Below are 17,843 nucleotides of genomic sequence, written 5' to 3' on the forward strand. Positions count from 1 at the left end.
TTTGAATGCATACTGGTTCAGTAGTAGTTCACAATTTATGTTTGTTTATGTTTATACAAGCTTTGGATATTATTTTTGCACAGAAATATGCAGCTACATGAGTACAAATGGTTTAAAGTTCACTCAGAAATATTAGATTTATTTACTACTGATGCAAATATCATTGTATTGAGATATTGCCTGATGAAAACCAGTATGGTGAATGACACATACTCTGTAGTTCTGTGGACAAGCTTTGACACTAACCAATAACTCCCAAAATGATGACAAATGTTGTGACAAATATTTGACATTTTCCACTGTTACATAGATTTTACATTATCTGACTACACACATACATAGAGGACATTGCCACACATTTACCAGACTTACAATACAATGTATCTGTCTACAAAGTTACAGTGTTGTATTGCTAAGATGCGCACAAGGCCCGGGCACAAGGTGCTTCATGCTATCATTGATCTCATATGCTATGCTTCAAAGCAATCATATTACACGCGCAAACATGTTTTTGGTCATCAAATCATCATAATATAGTCTACAATATTGAGCTATGGGCCAACAACCTGCTCTTGGGGCAAGTTGTTTTTTTGTTGATGAGGGAAAATATATGCATCACCATTAGGGATATGAGATGCACCATTAGATTTCAGGGGGGGGGGGGTGCTGGATTTTAAAAAACTTAAAGAAAACAAACTGTACCCACTTAAATGAGCAAAAAACAAAAACAGCTTGATTTTTGCTGTGTATAATAAATGCATAAAAACAACTATACTTTCTCTGAACTACCAATACCAAGCCCCTGGAATTCTATTACTATTAGACTCAAAGTGAAGCTACATGTAAATATCTCGAGCATTATCTCCAAATGTGTGTATTCAGGACTGCCAGAGAGCCCCAAAACACACTTGACTGTGCGTCACATACCCATACTATCTTTTTGTGAGCGCCCCCCCCCCCAGCGACATTTGGCTGAAAGAAGCTGACTCTGCCTGATTTACCCCCCCCACCGATTTGCATAGGCTATACAACATTGTACATGTTGCCAATTATAATCCATCGATCTGTAGCTACAAGAATCATGCAACCCTACTGGAAATAGCCTGTCCTCATCACAAGGTCAATCTAGTGTCCTCATAAGGTCACAATACTTGAGTATCAGACAAACAATATCATAATGGTCAATTATCTCTACAAGTATCTATCATAAATCATAATTATTGCATTGCCACCTGCCCAGGAATTCATACACTATTCAATCATACAGGTGAATAAAATCACCTTTTTTCCTGGTTTCATAGGTAGACCTATAGGCCCTAATAACAGGACTCCTGTTTTCTTCAATTGTCTGTTGTAAATTGCACACCAGTGCATTAGGCAATGGCGTATGTTAAAGGACAATACTATCATTTTCAGGGACTGCCTTTTGAAAATTAGAAAAGAGCTGTAGAATGCTCTTCTGGTCTCTTTAAGAAAAGCTTTAGAAGAGCTGTTTGCACCTGTGGCCATTAAAGCATAAAGAATTCAACAAGTCACCTAGAGGAGCTATAAATCGCTCTTGCAAATGCAACTTTAAGAAGAGCTGTAGAGGAGTGATTGCTCTCACTCCTCTCAAAAGGCAGTCCCTGCATTTTGGCAGAAAAGAATAGATAGGGCCTACATGCAATCAAGTAACTAGAAATTTTGTGTTTGCTGACCACAATGCCTCCATCTTGGTGCGCATTACTATTAGACCACCCCAAGGTAGCTGGAGTTTCAAACCGTGGCTTACATATTCTAGAATTCATTCATTCATTTCATTCAGCTGCGAAGTAGGCGACTACAACTTTCTCCATGTTCTATACTTTGAAGCCAAAGTGGAAATCTGGCAGTAAAAGTTGTCCAAGTCCTGAACAGTTTTTATACGTAGAATATCTGAAGCCAATCTGCCTGTATCCATTGAAGAGGTAGGCCTATATAGCTCCAGGTGGACAGAGGGCTAATTTCGGTGCAAAATATGCAAATTTGCTCATTATAAAGTTGACTAAGCAAATTAGACCTTCATAAAGTAGCTGGCATTTCTGACTCTACCTATCCTAGAATCCAAAATCAATCCGCATATCCATTCAAGAGCTATAGCATCTGCATCTGAACAGATGGAGGTAAATGGAGAGACACACAGACAGATAGACACCCCGACAGACAGACAGACAGACAGTGTGTGTCCTCACCTCAAGGTGGAGCAATAGAATAGTCCTTGTCATAAGTTTTTGAATGCAGCCTCAGAACTGTAATACTTGCCCATGATTTATCCATCCATTTGACTGGAAGCCCAGTGAGGATCCACACATTAATACATGTAGCTATTACTAGTCCGTGATTTATGTTGCTGCCATTTTCTGGCTAATGGACAGAAGATGTTGGTTGTCTGGTTCACACAAACAATATTCTCTCAAGGAAAATTTGCACATTAAATAATTAAAGTGTTTCCATACTGTTTTCCTAAGCCTTTTTAGAGCGTTTTATTTAAAAGGCGCCCTATGAATGTGATGATTGTGTGCCAAAAATCGCTTTCACTCACCTCTCGGCTGCCAAAAATTGCTTACCCCCTAGCCTTTCGGCTCGCCAAAAATTTCTTGGCCCCCCAATTTTACTGTCAACCAGGGCTCATAATTATTGCACAGCCCCTTACATACTGAGAGTTATAATCTAAGCTCAAACCAGAGTGAACATGGTGAAGCTCTAAAGTTTTGGTTAAGCTATAGTTAATAGTCAATTATGTGGTTACCCCTATCCCAGAAGTAAGCCTCAAATCAGGCCACTGCAACCAGCAATCAAAAAAATCCCCCAAGTAAGAATATATGATTTGTGATTTTACAAGTTGATGATGATGGTGATGATACATCAGTTATGAGACACTTGGGAAATCAAACTTGCAATTGATATGAAACATAGAGTAGAGGGTTTTGTCAGTTCCCATGTATATAGTATCCCTGCCTGGTATTCCTGTTCCTGAATATTGTAGGCCTTTAATAATATGATACAGCATGAAACACATGACATAAAGGCCCCTGTTTCATTCTGGGACTTCTAACATTTTATCACACAAAACAAAAAGGCAATGTTATTATAAAATACGGGTCCTCCAGGATTGGATAATGGTGAAATATTTTCATGTACAAAAATGCAGCAAACATCCTATTTTGCCAAGTTTACATTGAGCGATGCAATGTGAATAAACCAGGCCAAAGACAGCAACGGTTATGTTGAGATACAGGCAAAAGTAGGCAGCACAAAACAATGAAAGACATAAGAAAATTGGCATTGGTAAAGCTCACAACTTTGCGACCAAGTATACTAGGGATATAGGGATGTCAGCAATAGCATGCCAGGGTAATCTACAAGTTGACGATGATACTAACTCATCTTTCAAAATTGCCTCCTTTGGCATGCTTGGAGTATATCATGACGCATGTATTCAACAAAATGTCGTAAAATAACATTATCGACATAAAGGCGCCAAGCACACAAAATATTCAACTTGTTGCCACATAATGTCAGTCACATTATTTTCTCACAGCAATTTGAGATCAAAGTGACTGTTAAACTCTCACATTTGAATGTCTTTTATGTCAAGTTGAAGCCATCAATCATGCAGACATGTTATTATTTTCAAATCACTTAAGGGTTAAAAGCTATGGGAGTAAAAAATTGGTCAAGTTCACTATGATTTGCAATAATAGTTTAGGGTTTTGCAATCAGCAAATAGACTACATTTAAAGCTTACTTGGATTTAACATGATCCAAATAAGTGGGTTGATGAATCTAGGAGTTTTTATTTGCTCATTTTGAAGTGTTTAACACTGTTTCCATGTTAAAGGATATGACGTTTCTGTGAAATGGCTTATAGGTTTTTGTATGGGCGGAGAGCCATACTTTAATTTTGTTTTGCAATATTTGTTCGCACGTTTAAGGGTTTATCTAGCCACTGTGTAGATTGAAAGTTGCAGGGTATATAGTATGTAATCGAATGAAGAAGTAGATAGATTTTCTATAATAATATGTGTTCAGGAGAGGAGATATTTAACAAAAACAAAAACACCCAAGTCCGTCAAATGCACGAATAAGAATACGTGTATAGTATAGGCCTATCCACCATTGGGGAATTGCCTCAGCTGATTAGAGTCGTTCATTTCGTGCGGTACATGATTAGAGTCGTTCATTTCGTGCGGTAAATAGCGGGCAATGGGTGTATTTTTTGTTTGCTTTTGTGCTGCTTTTTGGAAACACTCGCGTTCGCTATAAAGTCGTTAATTAATTGTTTGCACAGACCTAGTCTCCTACACAGCCAATTTGTGTCGGGCGATCCAAACAAACATCGTGATAGCCACATACAGTCTGGCCCGAGGCACAGACTATCAAGTGTTTGTTTACCAGTGACCTTCAATAAAATCGATATTGTAGTACAAACATGCTATATACAGGGTGTCCCTGAAAGAACTGTATCGTCAGAAACTTAATTGTTTGGGTATTTTAACGCCACAACTAAACAAAACTAAATACTTGGTGTGGTTGAGCAATGAATTTTGACAAAAAGACGAAATATTAAGATTAGAAATTTAATAACGTGGCATAATCACTGCATCATAATTTTTACTTCATTTACTGTATAAAACATACATCTTTTGACTCATTATGACACCAGATTTTTTTCTTTTTTGAGAAACAAAAATCCTTCCAAACTTTACATAGAGCCAAAAATGTACTAGATTAATTTTTTTATTTTGGCATAACAATTTAGGGAATTTTGTTTTTGTTTGTTAACGTTTGTTTTAATACGCAATCACTTTCGGGCACACCCTTTCCAACGAAAAATTAAAACTTTAATCTCAACATTTAATTTTGAGCATGGAGAAAGGAAATCATAATTTCCTCCTGTTTCTCCCCATTTTCCCCTTCTGTTTTTTCTTCTTTTTTTTTTCATTTTGCTTTTCACCTTTCCACATTTTTTTTTTTTTAGACAACCCTTGTTTACCAAAAGTAATACATTTTATTTAATTAATGACGACACAGCATTCTGTCATCCCTGTCTAGCCCGCTCCAAAGGTTTGACCTGGTTGTTAAACCGGCACAGGCCAGATGTCAGAACTGCAAATCAAATGCAGTAAGGTAGAGGTTGTAATATCGTGCACATAGCTACATATACCTTGCTGTGTATAGTGAACAGAGCACGTGTATTTTGCTCACTGGCAATTGATACAAACAGAAGGTATCAATAAATGGGACAGTATGAATGGATCATTGTCGAAGTTTATGTTGTGATGAAGTTTGGAAGTCAACATGTGCGATGATGCCGAGTATTAGGGAACAAATCAAAAGATCAATGACGTCCTATAAACGAGTTTCGTTTAGGGGTGAGGGGGGTAAAATACTCGATTACGTTTGTACAAAACCATCGGTCTGAAGAATATGTCATTATTATTATTATGTCAACATTTTCAACATTTCATTATTACGTTTCTGGCAGGGAGGGAGGGGGTCGGCTGAGAAATGAAACTGAATTACGTTTATAGGGCGTCATCGATATTTTGGTTTGTTCCTTATAGGGTCTACAGGGGTTTTAACAACATGGTGTATCGCCTAAACTTGGTCAGTTGTATTTGTAGCTGATGTTCTTACAGAGCTGAATAGATTTCGGGGTCATCCAAGGTCACCCAGGGTTCAGCTGAGGTCAAATGACTAAAAACTGTCATATGGGCACGAAACTTGGTGGGTATAGTCAACACTTAAGAGTAACATTTTTGGAAGGTCATTTCGGGGTCATCCGAGGTCACCCAGGGGCATCTGAGGTCAAATTACTAAAACTGTTATATGGGCACGAAACTTGGTGGGTATAGTCAACATTTAGAGTCAAATTATTGGAAGGTCATTTCGGTGTCATCCGAGGTCACACAGGGGTCATCTGATGTCAAATTACTAAAACTGACATAACAGCATGAAATTTGGTGAGTACAGTCAACATTAAGAGTCAAATGTTTGGAAGGTCATTTTGGGGGTAATCCAAGGTCACTTAGGGGTCATCTGAGGTCAAATGACTAAAATCTGTCGTATGGGCATGAAACTTGGTGGGTACAGTCAACATTGCTAGGAAACTGTCTATACATACAAAAACTTCCAACACACGGCTCGGGTTGTTTTGGTAAAGCAATACCAACACCTGTTGTGAACTCGACACCACGAGGGGATATCCCATATCCCAACCCGTGCTCTGGGCATCTTGTAAAACATAAACATTACACAGCTGTGCGGCCTATTACATTTCCATATTATTTCCTTCTTTAATCACCCCACACTCCCCATCCACCATCCAGGCTTCGCCCATACAGGGTTCTGAAAAGAAACTCACATCTAAACACAACCACTACCATACCATCACCCAACAACCTTACACACCAACCGCGTATGCCGAAAACCGCGCAACCCGAGAACCGCTCTAGTTATATATAAATTTGATATTTAGACAGCGCTGCATATAGCACAGATATGTTGGAATTCACATTAACATATGCATCACTAATTGACAATACTGTTTAGATTTACATGTAAGTGGATGTTAAATAGGACATTTTAGGGGGCATATGGGGAAAGGCAACTTTCAGGGGAGGGGGAATTTTATGAAAGTTGTCAAATATGGGCTAAAAAGGGCAAAAGAAGCCTAAATATCAGGGTGTCCAGCATCCCACAGGGAAAGAAAGAGGGACAAGACTTCTTTCTAGACCCATATTAAAGCAACACAAAAATATATTTTTAAATAGTTTATAAATAGGTGATAATAGTCTGTGTCTTAGCCTGAAAAACTCATGAAAATTGCAGATCTACACCCCGAATCTACACATGCTGTGTGACAGAATGTGGCTGGTTGTCCAACCTTCTTTTTGCCAACATTTCACAAATTCACTCTCGTACACTTTTTCAAAAATAAATGTCATCTTACAATGAGCACTAGGACTATTGTTTGTCTTTTTCAATCCTCCTGATGTAAAGAGGGAAACATTTCGAGAGCTGAGAACCAGAAAGCCTTACCTGACAAACGAATCCTTTGTGAGTTAAGGCTTTCTGGCTCTCAGCCCTTGATTAATGTTTTGTTTTATGTTTAGTACTCACCTGTCTACCTCATCACCATTCCAACATCCATCATTTGATCTTGCAGCAGCCATTAAACCCTCCGAACAAAGGCCCCTGGATAAACTACTATACAACATACGGGAGCTATCTAAACTGTCCACAAATGCTAGTAACCTCTCATCTAATGGCATACTAGGATTAGGTGCCATAGGTATACTATGGGAAGGCTGCTGGATAGCAAAGTCTCTGTTTTGTGCTGGTGAAGGTCTACCTCTGTCTCCAAGTGTTCTGCATAGATTGTTAACCTGAAAAAATAAGGCGACAAGCTAGGAATTAACTATCTTTTAGTTCGTGGAATAATCTTCTTTTTTTTGTGTGTGAAAGTGATTTTTTTTTGGGGGGGGGATGGGAGTAAAACTTAATCTCTAAAATTGGGCATTGTTGCCTTAAAAAAGTAGATGACATTTTCCTGATTTCATAGGTAAGGGAAGAGGGGTAAAGCATATAAGATTGAGGGATGCCATTGCCCAGTCTCCATGGCAACACCATAGGTTTTCACTAGGACTCAAATTATTGGCCAAAAGGAATTCATGAAGACAAAACATGGTAAAAACAAACTCCTGGCTCTTAAATTACTCCATATATCAATTTTGTCTTGAAATTGCTTTCAAATTGAACCAACCTCATGCCTTTCATTATTTTCCAAAACTCTCAAATCTTGCTAAAACTACAATGAATCAGAAATAGGTCTTGATCTGTGCAGATCTGACTATAAGCAGAAACATGTGGTCTTGATTCATTAAAAATAATGCTTTGTCAAGTTCACATATTTTCTTAAACATAACTGATTTTTAAAGAATAGCTATAAAAAAAAAAGCCTTGATATTTATAGAGAAATACACTCCACTTTATTAGTATTTAAAGATGGCTTTTCAAAAAAAGGTGCAAGCAACCACCCAACCATCCAAATGACCACATAGAGCTAGCATCAATATGTTTGCCTTAGCACCTCCCGGTAGCACCTTCATCAATTTGGCTAATCAGTTTGTCACCTCACCGACTAACGTGGCAACCAATCAACTAAAATCAAGTAACCAACCAATTACCTCTTCGATAATCCTTTCCGAGTCATCTTTTGCGGTGGAAATAGCATCAATGATATTAGCATCCAATGAGTGTATGGCAAGTTGCAAGTCGTAATCCCCAGCCATGCTCCAACGTACCAAATTGATTACGGATGTCACATACTCGTTCTCCAGTGTGGATCAATGTCGACGAAATTAGCCAAGCAGCCTTTCATTACGTTAATGCAGTAACTGTTACAAGGTTTTACAGTCGTATATCCCAGACACGTGCCACAATAACTCATCTCTAATAATGCCCTTCCACATTTTTTTCCTACTTGCATATGATGTGTGGAATTCAACACCTCCACACCTAAGTGTAAAGAATTAAGAAGAAGTCTGGCAAGTTCTACAGATTGATACAGCTTATTTCCCATTTCTAGTGGGGCATTTCCAAATGGCCTAATTGTCTGCTGTTGGCCTGCGATACATCTTGAGCTGAATCCACTGACCCTGCGATTTCTAGGATTTATTTGATCCTGGTAAAGTAAGGCAAATAACTCGTTGAAAAAAAGTTCTACGGAGAGTGGCACATTTGCGGGACGACCTCTTAGGTGATCCCTTAATGTATCAAATAGTTGTTGTATATCGTCCTCTAAAAATCCAGCGAAATTTGAAAACATTGTCCCAAAATATTGCTTGATTCTCTCTTCTCCATATCTTAACAGTTCACTGTATTCCCCTGAAAAACAAACATAAGAAGAAATGTTAAAAACATTCATAATTTGTATAATTTATTTGTTCATTTTTGCAACAATGCTATTGGCACTTATTTGGGTACATAATTTTATAGTTCGTACCGGGGTACTCAGTTTTGATTTCTTTTGATGCATGCAGAACAGGTGCCTACAAAGCTTCTCTAACCACCAAAATGTTCAAAATTTGCAAAATATTTTGGGAAAACTAGTCAAATTTGGTGGTCATAGCGATGGGTCAGGCCAAATGCAAAATTGGTATAGTGATGGGTCCGATCACTTTCAGAATCTCAGTGGCACCTGCCTACACAAACCAGATTTGAGTTACCCTGAGCTATCGAGACAGTAATGTTGTACTATACTATTTCTATTTGGTAACCCTGCATGCAATTTGCATGCCTTTGCTCTTACTAGCCTATTCTCAGGTTAATCAACTTGAAAAAATCCAGGAAAAAAGTATTCCAATCTCTATCGACCCATGATGCCAATGGACTGATCCGTATCAAACCATCTGTAGTTATTATAGCAATATTTTAATTGTACACATCTTGTAACATGTGTCTCAGGTCCAACTTCAATCTGTCTCTGTATATATCTATAACAAGATGATGATATACATCACCCTAACACAATATTTACTCCTCTCTCAATAGGTCTCCGGGGAGAACCGTGATACTTTCCTCAGCTTGATCATATTAGTTTTTCCACTGGGGCAGAAAATTGAAGAGATTATATGTTTCAAGATCTGGGCCCATCTTTCTTGAAATGTCATGTTCCATTGTAATCTATTTCCTTCATGGAATAATGAGAGCATGTTCTTGTTGGAAAACTAGAAAGATACAAATTAGCCATTTATCGGTGTTGAAGTCAGGTGTATTTTGAAATGAATTTGGAAAAGAAGGGTGGGTTGAGTGACACACACACCACATACACCACAAATCATGACCCAACCAAAGGGTATAGAGAGGAGATGAAACTCGGGCTTCTGCATGATTAAATATGTGAAAGACATTTTTTGATAAAATTCTGTATTTTAGAAGTTTTGATTGTGCTTGTGAGCTCACCTTTGATTTTCCTATGTAGTCTAGAAATAGGTAAACAAGAAAATCAAGTACACAGAAACAATCGAAAATTATGAAATATAGACTCTACAATGTTTTTCAATTACATGTTAACTTAACATTCTTATTTGAATACCAATCAATTTGATATAATTATACCGCAAGATATCTTAGCAATAATATTCTCTGCCAAACAGTTCCATGCATTGCTTTACACAAACATGTTTCTTGCCTATTTGGCATTGGGCCTTGTGCCTCTTTCTCTGATGATCACACATGAATGTGAAATTCATGCATAATTGTGAACTTTTGCAACTCATTAAACAGAAATTTACCAAATTTAATATCTAAGAGCACATCTAGATGGACCACACCCCATTTTAGTCTCTAGGTCTTCAGTTATTCCTCTTTTGTTAACACCTATATCATCATAAGGCAGATGTACATAGATCCACACACACCAATCAATCTATAAAAGCATCATATAGATTGCCCCAAACAAGTCAAGACAGTATGCCAACAATGTCAGGTGCATGACGGCAATGGCCTGCCTAATATCTATAGGGATTGCTTGCAAAATATTACATCAGTGCAAGAGAAGACATTGAGTGAAATATTTGTGTCACAGTTTCAGACTAAATATTTCATAAAATTGATGACCCATTTAGAAGAAGCAGTAGAGATTTTGTTGAATCTAATACCTGAAACTTGTTTTTGTTTATCATATTTTATTTATTTTTTGGTTGTTTTAAGCTGATAGCATCAAAGACTGTTTTTACAGACTTTCTCATATTTTACCAAATTACGCTTCCTTGGATTGTACCCTTCAGATCCATGTCATGCAAGCACTCACAAATCTGATAACATTTAAACTTACAAGCATTTTGAAATGCAGTTACCAATGCAAAAAGCTACAAAAACTTTGATGCTTTATTTCCAATGTTGAAACACTCTCATGGTTCCTTTAAGGGGGTACTACACCCATCGCATTTTTTTGCGGGTTTTTTGCAAAGTGGTATGCAAAATGAAGGGGCAAATCTTCTCGTTCTATTGGTGGCATCGGTATCGATGTAGCTTACATGCTTTTAAAGGGACATGCCCAAAAGTGGTACATGGGGGCACTTTTACAAATTGGAGTATATCTAAAATTTCAGAATTGCTACCGTGAAACCAGTCACACGCACAAATTAAGCATTAATGTCAGACCCTAAAAGTACCAAAATATATATTTTTTGGAAATGCATTAATTATGCACAGCTTTGAAAACACATGCTTGGCATCACTTATCATTATTAAAGAAAATAAACTTCTTTTTCCCCTTCCAGTTGACAATGATATGCAAAATTTGTGTTCGCTAGCCAGCACATCTGTTTCAGGTTTGAAACAGTAAATTCTTAATGATAAGATAATGCTTGTTTTTTAGTTCTAGGCGATTTTTACGGTCGCCATCTCAGTAAAAGACAAACACTGAATACAATGTAAACGCTATCACAAGTACATGTGTTTGGCACAAAAATGTTAATTTGTCGCAACGTGTTGCACAAAATCAACTAAAGTGGGAACGTTCACAATGTATGTTGGAGCATAATTAATATGCCACCATTTTTACTTACATCAGAGAAGACAATCCTGTCTATTTAACTTGAAACAATTCCGGCCAGATGATATTTCCGAGTTTGTGGAGGTCGCCATTAAAATTTTGTATTTTGGGGTTGGGCGTCGTGATACTTTGATACCGCCGATCGGTACTGTGGGTCGATACGATTAATTGGTATCGGCCATACGATACCTACAGGTAGGCTACTTTTGACAGAATATAGAAAAAATAAAATGTATTATTATGAAACGTATTGAAAACAAAAATATTCGAAAATTGAAAACAAATAATTATAAGCAAATATTCTAATCTTTCATTCTCGACTTCACGCCGTGGGGGGGGGCACCCGGCAACTTTGGGGGGGACGCGCCGGTAGGGCTGGAGAAGCCCCCCTTTTTCAGCATCGCTGTCACCCAAAGACCCCATATTTTTTTACAAACACATGCTCTGTCGCCCGAAGACCCCCCCCAGGCGGCGAATGGCATGATCGAGCCGGCAACTTGTGAAACCGCCCGGCCGTATGGCATTTTCCATATAGGCCTACCACTAGTACTTGGTTAGTTTTGTGGGGTTCATTATCGAACCCCACCGGTTTAGCTTGTATTTATATTATTTATTAACATAGGCCTATTTGTTTGTGATATTTCAATCGTTTTAAAATTTCAAAATAATCCCATTCACTCTAAATTTCAAGGATTTAAAATAAATCCCAAGGGACTGTGATTAGGGACCAATCAAGTGCTAGATTTAAAATTAAATCTTTAAGATTTAAAATTAAATCTTTAAGATTTAAAATTCAAATCTATAAGATTAATTTTAAATCTAAAATTGATTGGTCCCTAACTACAGTCTTAAGGATTTATTTTTAAATCCTTGTAATTTAGAGTGTTCAATTACACGGTTGAAGATGAAAATTTACTGAATTTAGAGAATGCAATGCGACCACCACCTGATTTTTCCATTTGATCTGTCACCCAAAGACCCTTACAAGTTCAATTTGAACAGCAACTTTCATTTATCACTGATTTTGTTACTTATTTTGAAGGGAAAAAACAATGAAATTTGAAGCCATTTAGGACTAGAAATTCGATTTTCGAGGTTTTTGCAGCGCTGTTTCGGCTCTCACCCAAATATTCCATTTAAAAATAAAGTCATGTTCTCACCCAATGACCCCATATTTTTTACATTTTGCTCTCACCGAATGCCCCTTAGTGCGAAAGTGCCAGCCCTACGCCTATAATCCATTTCATATTGAAGTGCCCCCACCCCCGGACTTCAGGTAGCGAATAAATTGTGTGGTGTAGTGATTTAATTCCAATGGATTGTCCCGGGATTGTCTATGGGATATACTCAGCCTGGCATACCATGCGTGATATGTGCGAGATATTTCGAGTGATAGAGGTGAAGTTTATGATGTTGTTTTTTTGCAAATTTCCAATGTTTTTAGCCTCCAAATGTATTGGGAACTTTCATAATGATTGCATATTAAAGACCCATTCAGTGATCCCAGCGCAAGTGTAAAAAAAATTAAAATTGTTTGAAGGATAAGTCATTCAAATTGTCATTTGGTATTTTTGAAATGACAAATTTGGCAAAAAAACGAAAAAAAACCCAGCAGTACTGACGAAGTTGAAGCCAGTGGCGTAGCTGCCAAAATTGCCTGTTTCTGTTTGGGCCCCCGCCCCTTGGCGCTATTTGGGCCCTCGCCTCCTAGCTCAAGGAAAAAAGAGAGGAAAAGGAGAGAGGAGAGAGAGAGAGAGAAAAAAAGGAGAGGGGTGAGGGGGAGAATGGTACTATATAATATCAAAATGTGTTGCTTTTAGGGCGCTAGCACCTATAATCTCTTTTTTCTCTCTCTCTCTCTTCACTTTCTCAAACCACGGAAAAAAATTGGGTCAACCTTTTCGGGCTGTTGAGGAAGGGCGGCTAAATTTTTGTTTGGTGGATTTGGGCCCCGCCCCATACAGGCTTGCCCCCCTGAAAAAAAAAAAATCCCAGCTACGCCACTGGTTGAAGCCCCATTCAAATACACAGCAGCTAATTTAGATACTATCAGTATCTAAATTACAGATTCGTGTAAAATGTCTTTCGGCTGAACCACTCGCATAGGCTATGTTTAGCACATCTAGGCCTATGACAATGACAAAGGTACCGAAATCTGAATTTTGATGATTTTTACGATCGTCTGGATGAGCAAATCACTGAATGGGCCTTTTAACTATTTTATCATTTTGGAAGAAAAAAGAAAAATCTAAAAATTTAAAAGCGATCGTACATGAAGGCTTTAATTAAAAAGAAAGTTGTAAACTTGTTGCATCTAGTTGATTAAAGTGATGTTTGCTATACTGGTTTTATTATCACCTGTGTTGTTTGTGTTTACGATTCGTAATCCCACGAAGAGTAAGTTAGTTCGTTAATGTGGTAGGCCTACAGCCACATCGTACCCGCATCCCCTGAACAAGCACATCCCGACTCATTTCAGGCACGGATTCAGGGGAGCGCCGACTGGCCCGAAGAGAAGAGAAGGGGCTTTAGCCGATTTATGTTTAAAACAATTGCTAAAATTGTCCACCAAATCGCTTCAATTAGATCTTCATTTTGCACAAGTTTCTTACCTCATCCCCCTCAGACAACCCCTCGTCAGCATAGCGCTCCATGCGCCATTCTTTTTTTTTCATTTTATTTTATTTTTTCTAAAAATTCGGGCCCACTCCCTGACTGCTCTGGATCGACAATCGGTAACAAACGCTGGTATCGCCCATCCCTATGAAGAGTGACATAGACGTCTTATAGGACTGGGAGCGAGTCTAATACGTGTGAGATAACGGCAGAAACCGGTTGTGAAGAAGACTACGTGGATCGCTACAAAAATAAGCGTCCTTAACAACCTGTCAACTTTAAGACAAATAGGTGAAAAATTACACTTTCACGATGTGTTTTCATAATCTTTTTTATTTCACATGATCCGTGCATATATCGCCTTGCTATAAATGGAAAAATAATTTTTTAGACCAATCAAACCAATACATGGGTGTAGTACGCCCTTAAAGCTAAGGGTACATTGATACAGTTATTCTGTAAGCTACATCTGTCAATGACCGATGACATGATGAACCTATCCCGATGGCGAACTAATGAAAAAGCACTATGCTAGCAGACTAATGTGTGCAAATGAAGGCTTAATAGTGTGCACAACAAGTATATTCAGAGACTATAAACAGTGTATTCCCTAAATCACAAGGATGAGCCAGCTTAAGGGCGTACTACACCCATATATTGGTTTGATTGGTCTAAAAAAATATTTTTTCATATATAGCTAGGCGATATATGCACGAATCATGTGAAATAAAAAATATGAAAAACATCGTGAAAGAGTGTCCTTTTCACCCATTTGTCTTAAAGTTGGCTGGTTGGTAAGGACGCTTATACGATCCACGTAGTCTTCTTCACAACCGGTTCTGCCGCTTCTAACATTCATCGATATTCACATACAGTACGTATTAGACTCGCTACCGGTCCAAAATACGACCTGCCTACTAGGGCTGACACGTCAATTTGTATTACCAATAGGAAATACACAGGTCAGACATTTGAGAATAATTCTTTAAGATTCGGTAAAAAAAATTGTAACTAAATCATTAATATGCTACCTAATCAAAATTTTGTTGAAATAAAATTAAGGATCGAATGCGTTTTAGTGTCAAAAAAGGCAAAATTACCGTCACACTTTCGCCGAATTCTGCACCCTTGCGAAGCCCTCGGGCGGGTGCACAGTTAAATCGGGAATAAAAATATCCGACCTTTGCGATCAAAAACAACAAATTACAACATTGGACCATGTTTGGACATACTGTAGGCAAAAAAACACTATTGCCAAATAATATAGAATAGAACATTTGACATCAACTTGACAAACTAATGAAGAAAATGTGCTCCATAAACATTAAGTAAGTCGCAAAACAATTCCTATTCAAATGCGTGTATAAAACTGAACAGGGCCGGACGGCTACAAGACTACCGCAGAAGTTCAAAGTTCTCGTGTTGCCAGATTCAAACATGAGCATGTATGCCTAGCACCTTCTCTTGGTAAAATCCCTGATAAAATCAAGAAATGTATGTTGTGCCTCTTCCCTCCCGTGAAGTGGCGTCATGGGGGGGGGGTCATGGGCGTAGCTAGGAATTTTAAGGGGGGGCAAAGGAGTGAAAGGGGAAACCCTCATTCAAGGGGGAATTTGTGAAACAAAATAGGCTCAAAAGTACAAAAAGACCCTAATAAAATTCTTCAGGGCGACCGCATCCAAGGGGGCGGACTTCCCACAGGGGTGGGGTAGCTTCCCCATTGCCCCCTTATGTATGGGCCTCTGGCACTGGACGATGAGAAATTTGCTCAATTCCGCAATTTAAGACATTTTAACAATTCCGCAATTTTAGACATTTTAAATGGTAGGCCCTAATAAAGTAAGTAGAGAACGTGAACATATTAAATAATAGTAGACCTATTATACCCGGGTATATTAATACTTGGCTTTTGCAATAATATACTCGCCACGTTACCAAAACTTGCGGCTTGCCCTTCTCGCCTGCTGCCTAAAACTGAATACCGGCTGCCATGTAGGTGTAGGGGGATAATGTATGTCGATAGAGGGGTTGGCATGTCAAAGTGGGGAGGGCAAAGATTTGTTGGCATGGGGAAGGCAATTCACCGCCCCAGATGGCGAGTTGCGATAATATAAACTGAATCATCGGTGTAAAGCACGAGTATAGGCCTACAATTCCGCAATTTAATAATTAGGCGTACATAACACGGAAAAATAAAAGTTAGCCCGGGGTGATAACACTACTAAAATATTCAATAAGCATGATAAGGGGCTCACTGGGGGATTTCCAAATGGTGTAGGCCTACAAACTGAAATTTCTTACCTCTTGCATTCCCCTTCCTTCCCGGCCATAATCGCCTTTGTTGGCCCTGTTTGTTGTTATAGTATTAGTGGTTTATTAGCCAAACACCGAGTACTAAAGACAAAATCTCATCCCGAGAAAAAAAATCATCAGACATTTTACACGAATCTGATTACTAGCTAAGCCTATGATAGGCCACCTACATCAATTGGCCTACTGCTGATAGGATCCTATGTGCCAAATATTACATTTCAAAAATACCAAATGACAATTTAAATGACTTACGGGGTATCCTTCACTTTTAGACATTATAATTAATTTTTATTTTTCACACTTTGCTGGGATTACTGGATAGGCCTTTAAAATTGTATAGATGGGAATGTCTAAATGCGAGCGTAGGGCCTACGTAGCGTGCCGGATAGCATGCAGGAAATTTTTCATGATTTTTACTGCGTAATACTGTAGGCATAGGCCTACCCGTGGCGTGACTTCCAAAAGTGCGTGTTATTCAAAAATCAGTCGTGTCCCATTTAATGTGCACCAAATATCGCTTTCCCCCTTGATCTGCCCAATTTTCCCAAATTCCTTTCCCGCCCGTCTTGGCTTGTCCAATTTTTTTTTCATACTCCATGGCTCCGTATTGGGATTGCCCCATACGCCAGAATAGCTTAAAATACCTAAATACATACATGCATAAAACACGGCAACTGGTTATAACCAGCCCGGAGACAGCTCGTTATATATAAAAAGTAATTATAACGCATACGGGTGATGTCAAAATTAAGCGTGTCAAAATTCGGATACCGTGGCGAGTGCAGAATTCTATGGAATATATTTGCTTTTTTTTGCCTTGGATAGCGACAATGATAGGTAAGACACAAAAAATATGAACCCACTTAAAATATCATATCACTGTATCAATTTTGGAGTTCCTAGTTGAAATGGATTAGAAAATAACGACAAAATAGTTACCAAAATTAGCAAATCTAAGCTTACGAGTCTTATTGAATATGGTGGGTATAGGTGACGAGAAATGCAATTTTTTCAACATTGCTGTAGTATGGTTGTGGTAACCTGTTACCTATGGCTTAAGTAAGTTTCAGTGAAATAATGTCGCTAGTTACAAATACAAAATATAGCTCAACATTGAAAATAGAAGCATTTTAACCAGTTCGTTTTTGATAGATGTGGAGCTCTGAAAATCACCAAGTTCATGAAGCCATCAGGAACCACTTATTCCCATTTTACATATCAACATTATTTCTCTAATGCGTTGGCAACACGTATCCAAAATTTTAACGAAATCCGTTGATAGCAAGCTTTCCAAAATGAAGTGAATTTAAAGCATGAGTGATGTACCTCC

General features: G+C 38.2%; 2 protein-coding genes across 2 annotated transcripts in view; both read right to left on the reverse strand.

Annotated features, from left to right (window-relative positions):
- The window catches only part of LOC140154902 (glypican-5-like), a 99,753-nt gene that overhangs the window by 35,150 nt on the left and 46,760 nt on the right, over window positions 1–17,843 (reverse strand). The window contains exons 3-4 of the mRNA XM_072177561.1: window positions 8,211–8,910; window positions 7,144–7,409 (exon numbers count right to left, since the gene is read on the reverse strand). Coding sequence (XP_072033662.1) covers window positions 7,144–7,409; window positions 8,211–8,315 — 371 coding nt within the window. The 5' untranslated portion in view covers window positions 8,316–8,910. The remainder of the gene's footprint in view (window positions 1–7,143; window positions 7,410–8,210; window positions 8,911–17,843) is intronic.
- Window positions 8,345–17,843, reverse strand: part of LOC140154150 (glypican-5-like) — a 55,946-nt gene continuing 46,447 nt past the window's right edge. Inside the window, exon 4 of the mRNA XM_072176757.1 lies at window positions 8,345–8,910. Within this exon, the coding sequence (XP_072032858.1) occupies window positions 8,345–8,910 (566 nt within the window). The remainder of the gene's footprint in view (window positions 8,911–17,843) is intronic.

This window comes from Amphiura filiformis, chromosome 6 (genome assembly GCF_039555335.1).
Source record: "Amphiura filiformis chromosome 6, Afil_fr2py, whole genome shotgun sequence".
Classification (NCBI taxonomy): Eukaryota; Metazoa; Echinodermata; class Ophiuroidea; order Amphilepidida; family Amphiuridae; genus Amphiura; species Amphiura filiformis.